This window comes from Glycine max, chromosome 11 (assembly GCF_000004515.6).
Source record: "Glycine max cultivar Williams 82 chromosome 11, Glycine_max_v4.0, whole genome shotgun sequence".
In the NCBI taxonomy this organism is placed as follows: Eukaryota; Viridiplantae; Streptophyta; class Magnoliopsida; order Fabales; family Fabaceae; genus Glycine; species Glycine max.
In genome coordinates, this window is record NC_038247.2 from 7,081,773 (window position 1) to 7,100,777 (window position 19,005).

Below are 19,005 nucleotides of genomic sequence, written 5' to 3' on the forward strand. Positions count from 1 at the left end.
TTGTCAAAAAAATGTTATTGACTATTTTCAGTGGATTTTTTTATCTATTAAACACAAATTCAAAAAATTACTTAAAAATATAAAGTTGAATACCATTCAAATATATGACTTGATGGTAGAGTAACATAATTTTAAATACATTATAAGTATTATTCGAGTCTAAATTAAATACAAGTATTTTTTAGTCCAAAAACTTTTACATGAAAAAACCATAATTTAATTAGCATTACAGAGTTCAATGTATGGTTATGTTAAATAATTTTAGAGAAGTGGAGGGTTTTAGTATCCATGATGATATTTTACGGTTTCAACTTTCAAATCTAATTGTCTTTCTCTAAAAAAAATACTAGTTGTTTCTTATAAAAAAAAAAAAAAAACAAAAGGAGTTATATAAACTTGTTCCGACTTTTAAACATCGTGTCTAGAAAATAAAGAGTAAATTATAGTTTTAGTCTTTAAAATATAAAATATTGATACTTTATTTTTTAAAACAAAAAAAAATCTAAAAAAGTATTTGAAAGGGTAATCTATCATTTAAAAAAATGTTCGGCTTAAGTAATATCATCGATAATTAGGAATTAATATATTTTTAATTTAAAAAACTAGTGATATGATAGAGTTATTTTTTTGGGATGAAATCTGATAGAGTTATGTGCACTTTTATTAATTTGAAAATGGTGGGGGTTTTGCCTAAAATAAAAAATGGCACACGATGGATTTGGTGAGAGTGGAAACGTAACCTAAGAAGTAACGCCGGTCGCCTTCAGCGTGGCAACAACAATTTTGTCCCAATATTAAATAGCTACAGCGTAAGCGTGGCAGCACTGACCAAAAACAAAACTAAACTAAACTCACAGCAGAACATAAAGTGTGTTTCATTTGTTTCTCCGAACTAGCAGGGAAACTAAGTGAATTCACAAAACGCAACAATGTCGATCGCTTTTTCCTTCTTCACTCCACTCTCTTCCTCTTCCAAATCCATTCCCTCATTTTCCCTCTCTACCCCTACCCCCCCTCTCCGTTTCCGCCTCACTCCCCTCCGCCGCCCCACTGATCGCTTTTACCCTCTCCGCTCCTCCACCGGAGTCCCTGACGGCGGATCCTTCGGAGGCCACGGCGGTCACGGACACGGAGGACATGGTGGTCACGGTGGTGGCGGCGGTCATGACAACGAGGACAATGGGAGAAAGAACGAGGCTTTATTGGTGGTGGCGGAGGCGGGGAGGTCGTTGGAGAGCGTGCCGGCGGACCTGGCGGCGGCGATAAAAGCCGGGAAGATTCCGGCGTCGGTGGTCACTCGCTTTCTCGAACTGGAGAAGTCTCCGTTCTTCCGGTGGCTGCTTCAGTTCGCTGGGTTCAGAGAGCGTCTCCTCGCGGATGATCTCTTCCTCGCAAAGGTTGCTATGGAATGCGGCGTTGGCGTTTTCACCAAGGTTTCTCTTCTCTCTCTTCATTCACACTTTATAATATTCTTTTTTGTTATATTGTTATTTGTACCAAGTATTCTAATCATGACTTTGCTGATGATTAATCTCCGATCACGTTTTTTTTTTCATTTAGAAGATGCCTAAAACTCAGACCAGCCACTTGCTGGTTCACACTAATATCATTTGCCATCTGAATACAATGTCTCGTTCTCTTTTGTGTTTAGACTGCTGCTGAGTACGAAAAAAGAAAAGAAAACTTTTTCAACGAGATCGAAATTGTCTTCGCGGATGTGGTACTAATTTTCTTTCTCAATAGTTTGTTTGTGTGTTGTCTTGGAGGTAATGGACTAACATTCCTTTTTACACATACTGTTTTGTTTACTTAGGCGATGGCCATAATTGCAGATTTCATGTTGGTTTATCTTCCTGCGCCTACCGTAGCTCTTAGACCGCCACTCGCACTCACTGCAGGGCCTGTTGCTAAGTTTTTCCATGGCTGCCCCGATAATGCTTTTCAGGTTTTTATATATTATTCATCCCATAGATTTTTATTACTTTCATATTTGTTGTAACTAAATGTTGGTATTTAGTTATTGCATTCTTAATTTCCTTCGACAGGTTGCTCTCTCCGGAGCATCATATTCCTTGATACAGAGGGTTGGTGCAATTGTGGTATGTACTACAATTTGGTAACTTGCGTCTTATTTATCTTGCAATTTGAATCCAATTTTGTGGCTGTAGTTTCCTGTGACTAATTGTTGTATATAATGTGGTTACCTTCCGCAGCGTAATGGGGCTAAGCTTTTTGCAGTTGGAACTGCTTCATCACTGGTTAGTTCTCGTCTTGGATTTTTTTTCCTGGTTTAAGAATTTTTTGTTTTCAAGTTTTGATATCACTTGATTTTATCTTCCCCATAACTTATGATTAATCATTACAATAGTTAAGGAGACTCATGATTTGGCAATTGAGTTGACTGATCACCGATGCAGTCTTCTTCTCTTTTACCTTCCAACAAATCTTGAGAGTTGGACAAAGACTTTTATTTAGTCTTCACGTTTACCTTCAAATAATGGGCATGATCTTAGTCAGAGCTACACTGCAGGCAATGGTTCTCATAGGCAAAGAGTTATGTTTAATGTTTCTCATAGGCAATGGTTCTTTTTTTTTTTTGCTTTCGCAAGGAGTGTCCCCCATTGAGCATAGGGCTTAATCTCCTCCAGGGTACAGGAGGCAAAGGGTAGACCCCTTCCCGAACTTCTTGCTTAATGGAAGAGGGCCCTTACCACTCATGATAACATGGGTGCTATTTGAATTTACTTTTTACTATTTCTTTTGTATAATTCAAGTTTTATGCACCTGGGTGTCTATGATGCATTGCTAGTGTTAATACTGATCCTTGTGCTTGTTTTGAACTTATTTTTCATTCCTTTGGTGTACAGGATGGGACTGATTTGACATAATACATTCCACTATTATAATCAACTGCTTTTATACATGTTCTTCAAATGAGTTTGAAACTGTTAATCAACTAGTTCTTAAGAATGAGATTGTGAATGGCCTAATTTTTTTTTGAAGGATTTACATCATATATCACAACCTTTTCTTTTAATAAATAATCCTGCCAATTGTTCTTTCCCTTCACTGTTTTACATGTGACTGGAATTAAATGACTTCAGACACTGACATATACTGCATTTTGTATTCCTTCAGGTTGGGACAGCTATGACAAATGCCTTCATTAATGCAAAGAAGGCAGTTAACAAGACTTCTGAAGGGGAAATTGAGAATGTTCCCGTATTGTCTACCAGTGCTGCCTATGGTGTCTATATGGCAGTTTCTAGCAACCTCAGGTAAAAGGGATAATGTAACTAGTGATGGATCATTTGACGATTATAATATAGAATCTACAAATGATTTGGCTTTTGCTTCTAACTCCCTCATGCCTTTATGCATCTGGGTCTTCCACTAATTAAATGTTATACATTTTATGGTTATTCTAACATTTAGCGAAAGCTATTTCACTACTTGTTATATAAAATAATGACTACTATAGGAACCATTGAGACACGAAATAAATATCATCAATATGATTATAATGTTAGTGCTACTCACCCATAGTTAAGTAATTTATGTCAGGTGCTTGTCATTGTTTAGAACGTTTTACTTATTGTCATCTGATTATGGACAAGCATCTCAATATATCATGATGAATTGCTTGGGGAGAAAGGACACACTTTCTTTCTCTCCATTCTCATCCTTTTTTAAAATCTTTATTATGTGATAAACAACTAAAGCTACTGGAAAAGTCAAACAGATGTTAAGAAATGTAGGTTATTGTAGATGGTATTTGCACAATTTTATGATGCTTGTTGCATAATTTTCTAAAGAAAATTCATGATTTATGAACTGTTGTTATCTTTTGCCATATGAAGTATGTTATCATTATTATTACTTTTACCGCATTGAAAAATGCTCTAGCCTGTTCATGTCTCCAGTAAGTGTATATCCATTGTTGTTTAAAACCTTTACTAAGAATCTGATTTTGCTGACAGGTATCAAGTACTTGCTGGAATTATTGAACAGAGGCTTTTGGAACCTTTGTTGCACCAGCACAAACTTATCCTTAGTGCACTTTGTTTTGCTGTGCGGACTGGCAATACATATTTGGGTTCATTATTGTAAGAAATTTCATACCTTTTCTGTTACTTCTAATGGGAGCTTTACTTGTTGCCAGTGGTTCATTTTCTGTATTTTTTCCTTGGCAGGTGGGTGGATTATGCTCGTTTTGTAGGGGTTCAATAGGCCCAGGACCAAGATTACCACATGACTTATATCTTTCTTTATTGACAACATTTTTCTCAACATGTTTATTTGCTTCAGTACTGGATCTTTACAAAACTATTTATTTTCTGCAGAGGTTTGGTTGTAGGACTACCTCAATAGGTTTTCGTTCTCAATTTTTATGTGCTCATGGCTGAGCACTCTGTATTCTTGTTTTTCTCACAAGTTTCCTCATTCAATTATGCAATGAGGATGTGGAAATTTATTTTTTGATATCAGGACATAATTTGTCCCTCGATGAAAGGTGAAAAGCTTGTGATTAAACAAGTATTATGTTAGTAACACAAGAAATCCTCTGCCATTGAACAAGTATTTTACAAATTTAGCCTACGTATATTGACTTATTCCCTGTAAATTTGGTAGAATTATGATAGTCTTGATTATCAATATGCCTGCCAGAGGAGACTTTTTCAATCGATGAATTCAGACTGGGACATGGGTGCATTTGTTTTCTTTTGAGTAATTTGTTCTGGCTGGTTTGTGTCAGTTAATTAGGTAGATTTGGATCATTTCAAGACAAACCCATGCTATATTAAAAATTAAAATATATTTTATGAAGACTAAAATCAAAATTTTAAATTTATAGAATTAAATTCGAACTTCAATTTTTTTAGAAAAAAAATAGGGAAGAAAAAGTATCACTTGATGACACATGGCAATCATGTATGTTATGTGAATGTCATGTGATAGCCAATTCACTCAAAATTATCATGTTAAATAGACAAATGTTAGTAATTAGTATGTTATGTAATGCTGATGTGAAATTTCATTAACACCAAGTTAACAAGGTTAGATGTTTGCATAAAAAAAAAACGTCTTATATCTTGAGGGGACAAAAATAGGAAGAAATTTTTAAGTATTAAAACAATTTTGAAAATTTCAAAAGATGAAAAAACATAATTTACCCTTAATAATAATAATAATAATATATTGGCAAGGAGAGCATAGTAATGCTCTCTTTTACATGCATACAAGATTAAAGGTTTAATTATATTTTTTTTATTTTAGTCTCAATCATTTTAACTTGAATTTAGTTTTTCAAGTTTTAAAATGCTACAATAAAAATACTTTTATTTATTACAAAATCTTTGATTTTTTTTTCTTCTATTCAGATCCTCTTTGATATAAATTATAATAATAGTTATTTTGAACTAGATAGTTTTAGGAGTCATCATTTAATAAGAGCATTTTTAGGTATTTTTCTTAAATGGGGCCATTTCTAGCAGTTTAATTGTGTATCTTTTTAAATATATCATTTTTATCTTTATTTCTAAATTTTAATATTTTTAAAATAATCAAATAGTTAAAAATGTATCACATTACAAATTAATTGTAAGTTTAAAACATATTTTACATATTAAAAATATTCATGTACTGTGAATTTTAATTTATAAAAAAATTATCCTGTGTATTGCACAGGTTAAAATAATAGTTTGAGATAGAAAATGATTTAGAGATTCATAACTATTTTTTTAGGGTAAATAAATTCATAGCCTGAAATTTGATGTTTTTTTTATATAAAAAAATTGTTATGTAAGGGGTAGGTTAAGGTTTCAAAGATAAAAAAATGAATTTTAATCTCAATAAGTCTCTTGTATAATTGTTTTTGCAAATATTCCCTTCCTTTCTAATTATAATACTTTCTTAAAAAAAAATTGTTTGTCCCTTTTTATAAAATTATTTTCTAATATCTAGATGTATTAAAAAAAACTATATATCCTTACTTAGGTAATTTCTCTCCAAATATTAATAAAAAAATAAATAAGTATATAGAGAAAATAAAAAGGTAATTTTAAAATAATAGTATAAATAATAAATAAATATAATGTAATAACTATTTTTTTCTTAAAAAATATGAATTAATTGAAATAGTTTTATAATTAGGGATTAACCTAGAGCAAGATAGAAACCTGGAGTAAAATAAGATATTAATCAACCACATGGATTGACTAAGCAAGAAACTGTATGCAATTAACGTAGCAATGAAGGGGTCTTTGTAATAATAATAATAATAATAATAATAATAATAATAATAATAATAATAATAATAATAATAATAATGATAAGTGAGTCTTAATTTGAAGAATGGCAGATTCGCAGTATACCTCAGATGAGGAACATTCTCATTCAATGGATGTAACAATAACACTTGGCCATATTTTTTACAAAGGCGCTGTTGAAAGTTTTCATGTATGTCTGGAATATATCCCCCCCAAAAAAATGTATCTCTGGAATATACATTGCCTAAAATGTCTGCAATTTTTGTTTTAATTAATATATTTTTAATAAGTACATCTAAGACAAAAAAAAAAGTAAAATAAATTAAACTTTTCAATAAATTAAAATTAACTTTATCTAATTCAACTTTTGTAGAAATTCAAAATTCAACTTTATCTTGACAATTGACATGATTGAATATTTACTTTCAATATTTGTTATCTTAAAAGATGAAAAAAAAAATCAAAATGTGATTATAGAACTTTTTAAAACATCGTTATACCTATTAAAATACTAAACAATAAAGTGTTTAAAATTATTGGTTTATCACACTAAAACTCGAGGAAAAGTAAAAACCATCATTGGGAAATACATTCATAAATTATTCATACTATTAAAAGGTATCCATATTTATCTTTCTCAAGAGGAGAGTATACATTTTAAAATAAGAGAGAAATAGGGTGTAGAGGAGTATAGTTTACTGTAAATTATAACTACATGTAACTATTGGTAAAGAACTAAAATTACACTAAATTTTAAGTTGCTACTAGATAAATGACTACATGTAACACTCTGCTATTTATCTTGATAAATGACTGACTAGTCAGTTTGTTTCCAACTATAGTTGCTCTACATACAGGCTTACTAAGAAGGAAGTCATGTTTCCCGGGGGCCATCAAATGATTGTGTCTTTCTCAAATTCCAATGTAGGCCCTCATGAATACTGCGCAAGAAGTCATTAGTAGAATCATCCAAACAAGCCGTAGGAACAGGCCATGGAGCCATGCTGCACACTAGTGCATCTCCAGGTGCTAACTGCTTCCTGTCCTTGCCATCAAATGATGCCCATGCAGGGCTTCTGCTGTTGAATGGTACTTGCACCCTCAAAGTCACATGCTCTGGAAATATCAATGGCCTAAAAGATAGCGAATGTGGGCAAATTGGAGTGAATAAAATACCTGGAACCTGCAGCAGATTGAAGATTTAGTTTCAGACAGAAATTAAATCAATTAATAGCTTTCTATGACACTTGAACAAAATATAGCAGACTTCAGTTAAAGAATAAGAATAAGAAACTATTAATCAAAATACCTGTGGATGGACCATTGATCCTCCAGCTGCTAAAGAATATGCTGTACTGCCAGATGTAGTAGATAAGATTAATCCATCCCCTTGCACACACGTGACAAAGGAATTGTCACAGTAACATTCTAAATTGGTGAGGAAAGAAGATATTCCACGGTCAATTGTAACCTCATTTAGAACAAGGATAGGTTCTTCAGTTTCATATTCATTTTTAGCTGCATCTCGTATAACATGACATTGCAAACGATGCCGTAATGTGATACTAATGGGTCCCTTTAAAATTGATTCAAGGCATTCTTTGTATTGTTCCCTATCTGAAGGATGGTTAAGTTCAGCTTCCAAGTAGAAATGGAAACAGATATTATAATAAAAAAGATAATATGCATGAACACATGTTGGAGGATACAGAAAGGGGTCATAAAGCCAAGAGACCCTAAAGAAAAGGGGACAATAGGAGGCACTGGTCCTTTGAACATTGAAGCTGCCTTCACATTTAGTACATGATAATTACTAATCAATGTCAGAAAGCAAACCAATATACAATATATAATAGGATAGGTAAAGTAAAACAAGTATTATAATAGATCTAATTACTAAACTCTTTAAGCGCATAATTCATTGCCAGGGATTTATAGGACTGGAGATAGCCCATCCTAAGTCTAACAGTCATCATATTCTTGGAAATTCAAGTTCCAGAAAGAAAAAAATGGTGAAAATCCAAGATCAGTAATGCTAATTAGATGAAATTTAAACTCTTAAGATGAAAAACTTTTTTTTAGTGATTCATTAGCTTGAATAAGTAGAGTTATAAGTACAATTTGATACTTTATGTATATGCATGATTCAGACTTACCTTAACATGATATCTCTCCCTCAAAACTATCACAATGCTTAGAATCATTAACAATAAAGTATCTAGCAATATATACTAGTAATAATACAAAAAAAAAATAATCTGCAATTCAACTTCAGGCATCAGTGGTATGGATAAATTACTGGAAAACTGAGAGTTTCTTGTGGTGTGCCAATTTCTCTCTTATTCCCAATACTTGTTGGTTAAATTTTATAAAAATAATTTTATGGCTTCAAACCATATTTTATGTGACAAAGTTGACAGGTTTCACTTTGAAAATGAACCTTTACTAGATTTGGATCAGAAATAGTTTCTTCAAATACTAAAATCAAGGAAATACCCAGTTCCATTGTATAATAGCAAGCTAGACTGCTTTCTTATGTAGAAAATTAATTTAAATTGATTTCACATACCCATAGGACAGTGCCATCTCCACCAAGAGTTACCACGAGGTCAACTTTAGTGTGTAGCCTCAAAACTTCCTTATCTACAAACAGAAGTTGTTCATGAATTGTTATAATTTTAGGAAAAATAAAAGTATGCAACCAATAAAACCAAATAGTTGATTGAAAAGATAATACAAGATATTGCGTCAAGTGATATTCACCATCTTAACTCAAACAAGGAGGCTGTAATACAATAAATAGAACACAATTTTTTTAATCTAAATCATAGTATTTGCTTTAAGAAAAGGATTGATTAGGGCCCATCATTTCTGAGCTGAACTCTAATAATCTTTGGCATTATGTTCTGCCAAAATTATGCCGACAATAAAAATGCATCATTTTAAGTAATACAGTAATTTTTGGTGCACGCCAATGGTACATAATGCTGCTGATTAAAAAAAAAAGGTAATTAATGCAATATTTGAATGCTGGCTTACTGAAATAGCAAGTAAACATTTGATACTAAAAGAAGGTGTGGCGTAAAATAACTTGACTACTAGGTTTCATTTAGGCTCACAATAACCTTCAGGAAAATGGTTCATATATATATATATATATATATATATATATGTTGTTGCAATAGAATGAATTATAACCATATAATTTAACTAATCAAAGACACTCACAAGTTTTGGAAAGCAGCAAGGTAAAGTAAACAAAAGAATAATAGAGAAAAGACTAAGGCAAGAGACATAAATAATAGAGAATTAATTTGGTTTTAGACTTGTGTGGTCAACCATAAAGGCTATGTATCTAGTTCTAGTGTGGGCTTTGATGAAAATAAAAGGAAACAAAAATACCTGCTCATGGTCTAAATGATTTAGAAAAAGCATGTGATAGGGTTCGATGAGAAACTGTGTCTTGTGGAAGGGTTTAGAAAAGGACTTCATATCAGAATATAAAAAGGATATGATGGATTAAATGACTAGGTTTGGACCAAAGGTTGCATACTGGGAACAACCAAAAGCTATTGCTTTAATGCATGCTTTTTACAAATGAGAAAATCCAAGTTAATGAGTTGATAGAAGAAGTAAATACATAATTTGGCCCTCCGATTTCCTTATCTTCACACAAGTTTTCCATACATAAGGTAGCATATATAAGCAAGTTGCACTCTCAGAAGCAATGAATCCACAAAAATAAAAAGCATTAGAAAAATCCCTACCAATGCCTCCCAATATAACCTTCGTGTACATGCTGTGCAATTTTGTGAATCAATTTATGAATTTAATTGCTTACCATCATTCCAAGTTTCTACAAAGTTAAAGTATGATGATTCTGTCAAAAGCTCAACCCTGACATGTGGTTCCACATAGATGTGTAGATTCTTTTGCTGCCTTAACCATCTGAAAATGAAAAAAAAAAAAAAAAAAAAGCAAGCAGCACCATTTAAACAAAGGTTTGGCATGAGTTGAAAAGGTAAAATCAAAATGAAAATTTCTGTGCTATATAGCCTGTTATTCATTTATACCAAAGACAAATACATGGAAGGATAAAAAGGGAGAGGATAAATGTAAATAGTACATAATGAAAAGTGGAGTTAAACTTAAAACTTGAAAAAAAAACAATCTTCACTTGCCACATCAAACCCATAAAAAAGAATTGCAAAGTCAGGTTAACTTTAATTTTTGCATGAATCTAGTGAGAGGTGAGAGGATTAAATCTTGACCATCCATTATGATTGAATGGTTAAGACTAGTTCCTCTCACACTCTCATTTGCATGTGTAAGAGCAAAAAGCTCCTGTATTAAGCCGAGACCTCTAAGTTTTCCCAACAACTGCTACAAAAGAAAGAATGGAAGACACCATGAGGTAGCATGTTTCCATAAAAATATAAAATGAGTTTTGACTTTTGAGCTCTATGATTAAAATTATATTCTTTAGCAACACATTCCATACTTTTGTGAAGAGTTTATAACTCAAATCAGTACCAAATTAAAGAAAACCCGACTTTGGGAAATCTAAAAGTGAAAACAAACAATAGATTAGAATTCATACGTAATCATTTCAGCACACAGAATTTGAACTGAAACTGAATTTGGTTTGGTCAATATAAGCACTGTCTGTGGGCATGACTCCCACTTCAAAGAGATCTGAAATAAATATAACTTCTAAATTAGACAATATACAAGTATAGCTATCAGAAATTTATTACTCACGTAAGGACAAACTTTAAGGAAAAAGATACACAAGCTTATCGATCATAAGAGTAATAAAACCAAATTTAGTAAAATCAAATCGCTCACAACAACAGAAGGGACACCTGCTTACTACTGCGCTCTGCAGTGGTTATATTTCCTCTTTCAAAAGAGACAATGTCGTGTTTGTACTGATCACTTTGATCACCTTTGCTGAACCATGAAAGTTTAAATGAAGCCTATCTCGAGAATAAAGAAATTAATTAAAATCAATTCTTTTAAGTAGGAGTAAATCAGAGTATATACATTGCAATTTTAGCAATAGACAAGAGGAATATGTCTTTAAAGTAAAAATGGTAGAAGATGTCTTACCACAGGTTTCTAAGTTCAAATAAATGGAATCAATAATACAAGATGATGGAAAAATTAATGAGGATGTCATGCACAAGATTCAAGCGGGATGGATAAAATAGAGGCATCAAGGTTATTTGTAATCACAAAGTCCCTACCAAACTCAGGCAAGTTTTATTGTACTACTATATGTTTGGCTATACTATATGGTAGTGAATGTTGAGCTTTAAAGGGACATGAGAAAAAGGTGGGTGTAGCATAAATGAGAATGTTAAGATGGATGTGTGGCCACACCAAAAACAATTGAATACAGAATGGTTATAACGAGAAAAGATTGGTGTAACACTGATTGAGGAAAAGATGAAAATCGATTGAGGTGGTTTGGACACATATAAAGAAGGGCATGAGAGGCATCAGGGAGAAGGTAGAGGACATGGTTTTTAGTCCTATAAAAAGGAGGAAAGAGCAACCAAGAAGGATTTTGGAGGAAGTTGTCTATATCTCATGGTAAATAATATTCCTGAAGCTTTGGTTTTTTACAAAGCCAAATGATGTTGTGGATCCATGTACCCTACCTCACCTAATGGGATAAGGCATTATTGTTGTTGGATTTGTTTAGTTAAGGTTGAATTTGTAATTTTAACGTTATTAACATATGCAACAAAAATAGCAAATTCATCAAAACATATGGTGATAATACTTGCACAATGTCATAGGAAAAGATGTACAAAATATTCAATAGTAATTTTCATAATTTTGTATCAGTAATAACATTACTAGTCAGTAATTTTCCCAGTTGTCATTTGAATGTAATGGCATAAGGCTCAACAGTTTTTCTGTTCTGAAGAGTCATAATCTATTCAGCCTTATGGATGTTTAAACATGAGAAACATCAACAAAATGGCTACACAAACAAATTTACACAGAGACACAAACATTTCAAAGTATCAAATATAAATAGGAACCCAACTGTGACCAAAGCATAATAGCCCAATTTGCTTCAAGCAGGGATTTATAAAATACCTTTTTGACCATCTTGGAATCAGAACCACGTGTTCCATCCCTAAGAACTTCATGGGAGCAAATACCATTCCTTGAACAACATTTTTCAGACTGTCCATTAGCTTCATTACATAAAGTAGGTTGTTTAGCAGGGTTATTTGTCCTCACATCATCAAGATCAGCCTGATGCTCTATACATGATTTCTCTGTAATAAAAGCAAGCAGCGAATAGAAATTATAAGGTTGAGATATAGACAGAACATAACATAGCAGTTGAGATGGAAAGCATGCAATCAGCAAGAGTGTGATACAGGCCATGTGGTAACACAAATCTGGAAGTCACAGAAAATTAGAAAATTCAAGCATTCAATTTATGCTTCAATCGCCATATCTGTGAGAATTTTTCAATATAACCAGTGGACCTTCCTAGATATTAGAAGTTTAGAAGGTACATATTACATCCAAAATATTTAATGGTTTACTTTATCTTCAGGGCAGGATTGAGACCATCAAAATAATTAGGGGTATGCTGTTTTCAATAATGGAAATTCTGAAATACAATATCATGTCAAGTGAGCATGAATACATCGTGAATTAAAGGAAAAACCAAGACGCTAAGAAAATGTGATGAACAAAACCACTCCTTATTGAAGGGAAGTGAAAGACTTCAATCATCAGATATAAGAACAAAAAATGAAGCCAGAAAAAGTACTCTCATTTGAGAGAGTAAGAGTAGACTTCAAACCAAACACATCACAACTATAAGAACGTGAGTTCCAATCACTAACAAAAAAATTGCATTGCAACAAATACTTAAGACAACAATTTTGGGTGAGAGGGTACAAACCAAGGAAATAAAAAGTAACAAACAATCAGACATTGTATATAACTGAAATATAAGAACATAAGCAATAAAAAGAAATCAATTGTTCATCAATCTACAAGTATGCAGAGAGCATGACAGTAAAGTCAAAAACAGATGAAAAAGCTTTTCCTTAGGCAATATCAACTGTTATAGAATAAAAAATATAAATAAGGATCTTCATGTTGTAGTTATTCAATTATTAGAACCTGCATGTTCAAACTTCAGATTCCGATCCCTCTCCAACTCATATTTACGTTTCCATTCAGTAGCCTCAGCTTGAGCAGAAGCTTTCCCTTCAGCAACTAGCCTGAGAGCCTTCGCAACAGCTAGAAGGAGTTCAAGATAAAATAAGGACAAAGATCATAGTATCAAGCTTGTTGATACTTGATATTAATAATTTGAACAAAATATGATCATACTTCTTAAAGCTTCAGAGAACTCAATAAGATGGTCATCCGACCCCTGGACTGGAGATTGAAGAAGCTCTTGCACCACCTTCTCAGGGAAGAGAGAAAAGGAACTGACAAAACCATTCTCACCCTGTGAACATGGCATACTTGTATTTCCCTGTTGCGTAACGGAAGACAGACAACAAGAGATATGTGAAACTCTGCCCTGTGAAGCAGTGGATATATTTGGACTTTGGTTGTCCTTTGTTTTAAAAGCATGATTGCATGAACATATGAATGACTGGTAGATATTCATTTTAGCAGATAAACCCTCTATGTCTCTATCTCTATGTCAAAGAGATATGAAGGTAGAACAAACTGACATGAAGTATAGTATTAGTGGTTTACAACTAATCCCACCTAACAATCCAGAAATTAGGGAAGAATCAAGGTCAATTTTAACTATAAGTCATTTTTCTCTTCAGATTGAATTTTGCTAGCATGAATAAGTGTGGTCAATTGCAACAGTTAAGTAAACGGTTTCCCAGACTCCCAAATTCCAGGAGCACAAGTCCAAACCTCAAAATGGGACATGAAGTAACCATCCCAATTAAAGAAAAACCCTAGCAATAAAAAAACACATGAACCCAAATAACAATTAAGATCAAATTCACGTCAAAATTAAGAAGGACATGATCAAAATATGGAAGATGGGAATATAATTACTGAGGAATTGAGCTTGTTAGGAGCCATAAAAGATAGTGAAGAAGAGGAAGATGAAGAATGAATTGGGATCCCTTTGATGTAGAGCCTTCTCTTCACTGGTTCTGCTCCTATACAATACAACACAATGTGTTTGAAGAATTTTGACCATCTTATATAGATACAGGTAACGTAAGGCACATGCTGTTAGATTAAAAGATTTCGTTTGAAGTATTGTGTAATTTCGAATTTGAACAATCCAGAAACAGTGAACGCAAGACTAATTCATTAGTAATTCCTGTCGACAGAGTATTGGTAGTACCCACACCAGATAAATGACTAATGAGTGTATCCATGATATAATTTTTTTAATAGATTAAACATTATTTAGTTAAGTAATACAATCTGTTACTTGTGTCTATTCAAGTTAGCTTGTTTTTCAATTTAATTTCTTAAGTTAACTTAATAGTATAATCAATCCATTTAATTTTTAATGTTGTGAAAAAATGGATTGATTCGTCTATCGTCACCTTTTGATTTAGTCTTCTTCACCTACAAAAAATAATGATTTAATCATTATCACTATAGTATATATGATATTTGAGACTAAAGTTGTAACCAAAAAATATTAGAGACTAAATTAAAGTGAATCTATATTCTTAATATTGAGAATTGAATTGATGAATAAGGTCGATTTTAAGGACTTCGAAGCATGATTATTAAAAGTAAATATTAAATTTTCTTTTTTTACAGTATAAAAAATTAAAATTAACTGAATATTAAATTTAAATACCAAAGTAATGTTTTATTGGTATCATATGATTTCAGTTTCAGTAGGAAAAAAATGGTACTATATGAGTATACTTTCTTACCTCTGGCATATAGCTGTATAGCGGTCAACGCAGTTTGGTTTTAATGAGGTTTTCCCAAACAAATTAGTCAAACTGACTTAAATTTTTGTTGTTGCGTGGGATTCTTGAATTTCTTTCATTTAATTGGCTTCAAAATTCAAACTAACATGGTCAAGAATGATGCTTGGACTTTTAGCTGTAACTGTGGCAGCTACTCTGATGTATGTATTATCAATTGGAGTCTTGAATTGTGTGCATCTTGCCCTCAATTTAAATATTTCTGCTATTAATCATCTTTTGCTTATCAAGAATTACAAAGGTTTGGGTCGGGGTTATTAAGTTAAGTCATAAAATTATTTTTTTCAAAACTTGTTTAAAAAATTTAACAAAAATTATTTTTCCTTAAGATTCTTAATGTTTAGTGTAAAACTATACCCATGCATCGGGTCTGCCTGTTTTTTTATGCTTTAGATTGTTTTATATATATATATATATATATATATAAATTAGTAAAAATTAAAAAATTAATTTATTAAATTATAAATATTTATAAAATTATTTGTTGTAATAGTTAAAAAAATATAAAATGATTAAAAATAATAAAATTATAATTTATTTAAAAAGGATAAATATCAAATTTGAAAATATATTAAGGTAAAAGGAAAGAAAATATAAAAAACTATAAACTAGATATTAACGTTTTTGAGTAGCATTTTAAAAAATATTATAAATTACTGAAAAATTATTAAAAAAATCTTAATAATCAAATAAATTTTTCAACTAAAAAAAATTAAAAACTAACTTAAATATGATATAAATTAATTTAATAAAGATATGTGAACGATAAAAATGTTTTTATTTTATTTTGACAACAAAATTTAAAAAAAAAACTAAAATTTTATTTTAATCTTATTATAATATATATATATATATATATATATATATATATATATATATATAATTACTTAACATAAAAATTATAAATAATAATTATAAATAAGCATAATAATAAAGAGGAACGAGGACAGGTATGTCATTTCTGATCGCTCTTCTCAACATTGTGACATCAGTGTTTATGGGATAACATGTTTCCATCCCCATAGAGTAAAAATAATTATTATTTTATAACAATATATTTATATATATATATACATATAATTTTAAATTTAAAACTAATTTTAAACATAACTAAATTAAATAAGTCAAAATTATAATGCATAAACTCAACCTGTTATGGTAAAAAAGATATCAAATCTTAACATGTACCCCATCAAAGTGAACATTCCCGTCAAAGATTACACAGATTCGGATGAGTACTCACATATACAGAAATTTCTGCCGCTGCTAATTGTGAAGTCATTTAAAAAATATTTCACTTTGATAAATGATTTTTTTATGAATTTATATATCAATTTTAACATTTCACAACAACAACACAGAAGAAAACCATACTCTGGCATGGGATGCTACGCACAGTATACATTTGTAAAAAAAAAAAAAACACTTTTAATTTAAAAAGAAATGCACAAAAAAAGATACACAGTCAACTTATATTAGGCCCAAACATTTATCTTTTATTTGGTAGGAAGAAATATGAAAGAGTAAAAAAAATAATACGAGGTTTACTTGAGTAACACACATTTTATATTTTATTTTAATTTAAATATCTTCTTTTTTTTATCTTTATTATCTCTATCAATCAAACAGAGCATCAAACAAAATCCTAAATATATTGCTTTCGGTCAAGTTTTTTAGTATATTAAATTGCGTAAAACTGATCAACACTCCTACAAGTTTAAATTCAGTAGTTTTTTTTTTTTTTAAATTCAGTTTAAACATTCTCTATATCAATTAGTTGAAGTTATGTATTAACATCTATTAACTGTTTTTTTTATACATAACATATATAACTGTTTAATGAATAAGAAGTATAATTTCATTGTGAATAAAGCTTTTGAATTCAAATATTATGTATAAAAAGGCAAATACGTTATTATTCCACTAATCATCTTAGTATCCATAAAAAATCAATGGAAAATAAATATATTTGATATTTTTCTTCATTTGATAAATTAGAAGTTAATAAAAATGCTGTAAAAATTAAAATTATTCATGAAAAAAATACTAAGAATTTTCTATTCAAATATGTACATAGAGTATTGGATTTTTTTTTGGGTACATGAAATATTGGAATTTGATTCAAATTAATTAAAACCTAAAGTCATTGTTTAAACTTAAAAACATATAAAAATCGTAACAATTAAACTCAAACACAAAATAACATATTCATTTAAAATGATTTATTTATAATAAAAAAATATACCGGTACACATTTATGATAAAAATAAAAAATAGAGTATTAATAATGATTATTAAAGTATCGAGTTAATTCATCTAACTAAAATAAGTTTACTTATATCATGTGAATGACTTTGATGTAAATTCTCTTTTTAATAGACTTGATAAATTCTAAGTAAATTTGATAGACTTTTGAGTTTATCGTTGAGTCAACGAATAAGTAAGTTAAAAAATTAGATCAAAACGTAAGTCGTTATTTTTTATTTGATTAATATTAAACATATCTTAATTTAGTGTGTTGTTCATGAATAGAAAAATTTTCATTTTTAATAATATCAAATTTTTAATTTTTAAAAATATCAAACCTATATGTGAATATTTTATCACTATAATAACATTTACAAATTATTATCTAATAATAACGTATTATTAGACTTATTATTTAAATATTGTAAAATTTATAATTTATTATTTAATTTTTATTTTATTATATTATTAAAATGTTTAATAAATATGTTATTTATAAATATTTTATTATTTTTATTTTTATATAAAGGAAATTCTTACACGTTTATAAGTTGAATTCATGAAATAAATTTATAAAAAATTTACGAATTTAAGTAAATTCTTAAATTTAAGAATCTTATTAATAAGAAGTAATCACTTCCAGTGATTGGCATAAAATAGAGTAAAAGTTTGACATTTAGTTTTGGTTAATGGGGACCGCACCCCACTGCATTAGTGCATGTCACTCAGTCGGTCTGGTCAAAGTCAAACAACCGTTCGTGAATCTACGCTGCATTAATGGGTAACTGTTGTCAGATAATTTGTTCTAAAGTTAAACTCAAGATAAATTAAGTTTTGTGTAAAATCATTTTAAGAATATCATTCATGAAAATCTTGTATCATGAATGAAAAATTATTCCCTGAAATAAATATTAAATAACTATAAGAATATCATTTTCTTTTTAAGGTAGGAATATCATTCTTAAACATCATTCATGGGAATTTGGTAATTGCTATCATGATTGGAAAACTATTTCAGCAAAAAAAAAATGATTGGAAAATTAATCCCCAAATAAACATAAAATAATCTTAACAATATGAGAATCTAGCTCCATGAATGAAAACATATTCTTCAAAACAACCGCAGTTTAATTTGTAAATTTATAAATGAATAATGCATGCAGATATAAACAAGTATTTTTTAAGGCATTTTAATTAATTTTTATCTTTTTTTATTAATTGAAAAGTTATTTTGTTTGTTTAGTAAATAAGTTTTTTTCCATTTTTTTAGGCTTTTGAAATTTTACTAAAAATAATATTTTTTAAAATACTAGTAACTTTTAATTTTTTATATTTTTTCCTGTTTTTATCCTTAATATATTTATTCATTTTATTGTTTTTATGATATTATTATTTTTTTGTCATTTTATATTTTTTAACTATTTCAACAACTAATTTTATCAAACACTTATAATTTAATAAGTTAACTTTTCAACTTTTAACTTTCAGATATTAACTAATTTTTTCTATTT

At 30.1% G+C, this 19,005-nt stretch overlaps 2 protein-coding genes across 2 annotated transcripts; one reads left to right on the forward strand and one right to left on the reverse strand.

Annotated features, from left to right (window-relative positions):
* Positions 1–742: 742 nt before the first annotated feature.
* Positions 743–4,652, forward strand: LOC100796187 (protein RETICULATA-RELATED 4, chloroplastic). Its single transcript, XM_003538890.5, has 8 exons — positions 743–1,433; positions 1,652–1,720; positions 1,814–1,945; positions 2,046–2,099; positions 2,214–2,258; positions 3,139–3,278; positions 3,981–4,106; positions 4,194–4,652. Exons 1-8 carry the CDS (start codon positions 930–932, stop codon positions 4,228–4,230), a joined length of 1,107 nt encoding a protein of 368 aa, XP_003538938.1. The 5' UTR covers positions 743–929; the 3' UTR covers positions 4,231–4,652.
* Positions 4,653–7,046: 2,394 nt separating this feature from the next.
* LOC100806276 (NAD(H) kinase 1) lies at positions 7,047–14,621 on the reverse strand. The gene is made up of 11 exons (XM_003537683.5): positions 14,343–14,621; positions 13,647–13,794; positions 13,434–13,553; positions 12,384–12,568; positions 11,135–11,248; positions 10,870–10,964; positions 10,111–10,217; positions 8,839–8,912; positions 7,979–8,057; positions 7,579–7,886; positions 7,047–7,452 (listed from the first exon to the last, which is right to left on the reverse strand). Exons 1-11 carry the CDS (start codon positions 14,367–14,369, stop codon positions 7,144–7,146), a joined length of 1,566 nt encoding a protein of 521 aa, XP_003537731.1. The 5' UTR covers positions 14,370–14,621; the 3' UTR covers positions 7,047–7,143.
* Between the last annotated feature and the right edge of the window lie 4,384 nt (positions 14,622–19,005).

Bases quoted from the DNA above. Each gene is read 5' to 3' on its own strand.
- LOC100796187 (XM_003538890.5), top strand. From the start codon at position 930: ATGTCGATCGCTTTTTCCTTCTTCACTCCACTCTCTTCCTCTTCCAAA. The intron at 1,946-2,045 runs GTTTTTATATAT...TTCCTTCGACAG, and splicing joins GCCCCGATAATGCTTTTCAG to GTTGCTCTCTCCGGAGCATC. The intron at 3,279-3,980 runs GTAAAAGGGATA...TTTTGCTGACAG, and splicing joins GCAGTTTCTAGCAACCTCAG to GTATCAAGTACTTGCTGGAA.
- LOC100806276 (XM_003537683.5), bottom strand. From the start codon at position 14,369: ATGGCTCCTAACAAGCTCAATTCCTCA. The intron at 10,218-10,869 runs GTATGAATTCTA...TTTCATTTTCAG, and splicing joins CTGTGTGCTGAAATGATTAC to ATGGTTAAGGCAGCAAAAGA. The intron at 8,913-10,110 runs GTAAGCAATTAA...TTCTGTTTGTAG, and splicing joins TGTAGAAACTTGGAATGATG to ATAAGGAAGTTTTGAGGCTA.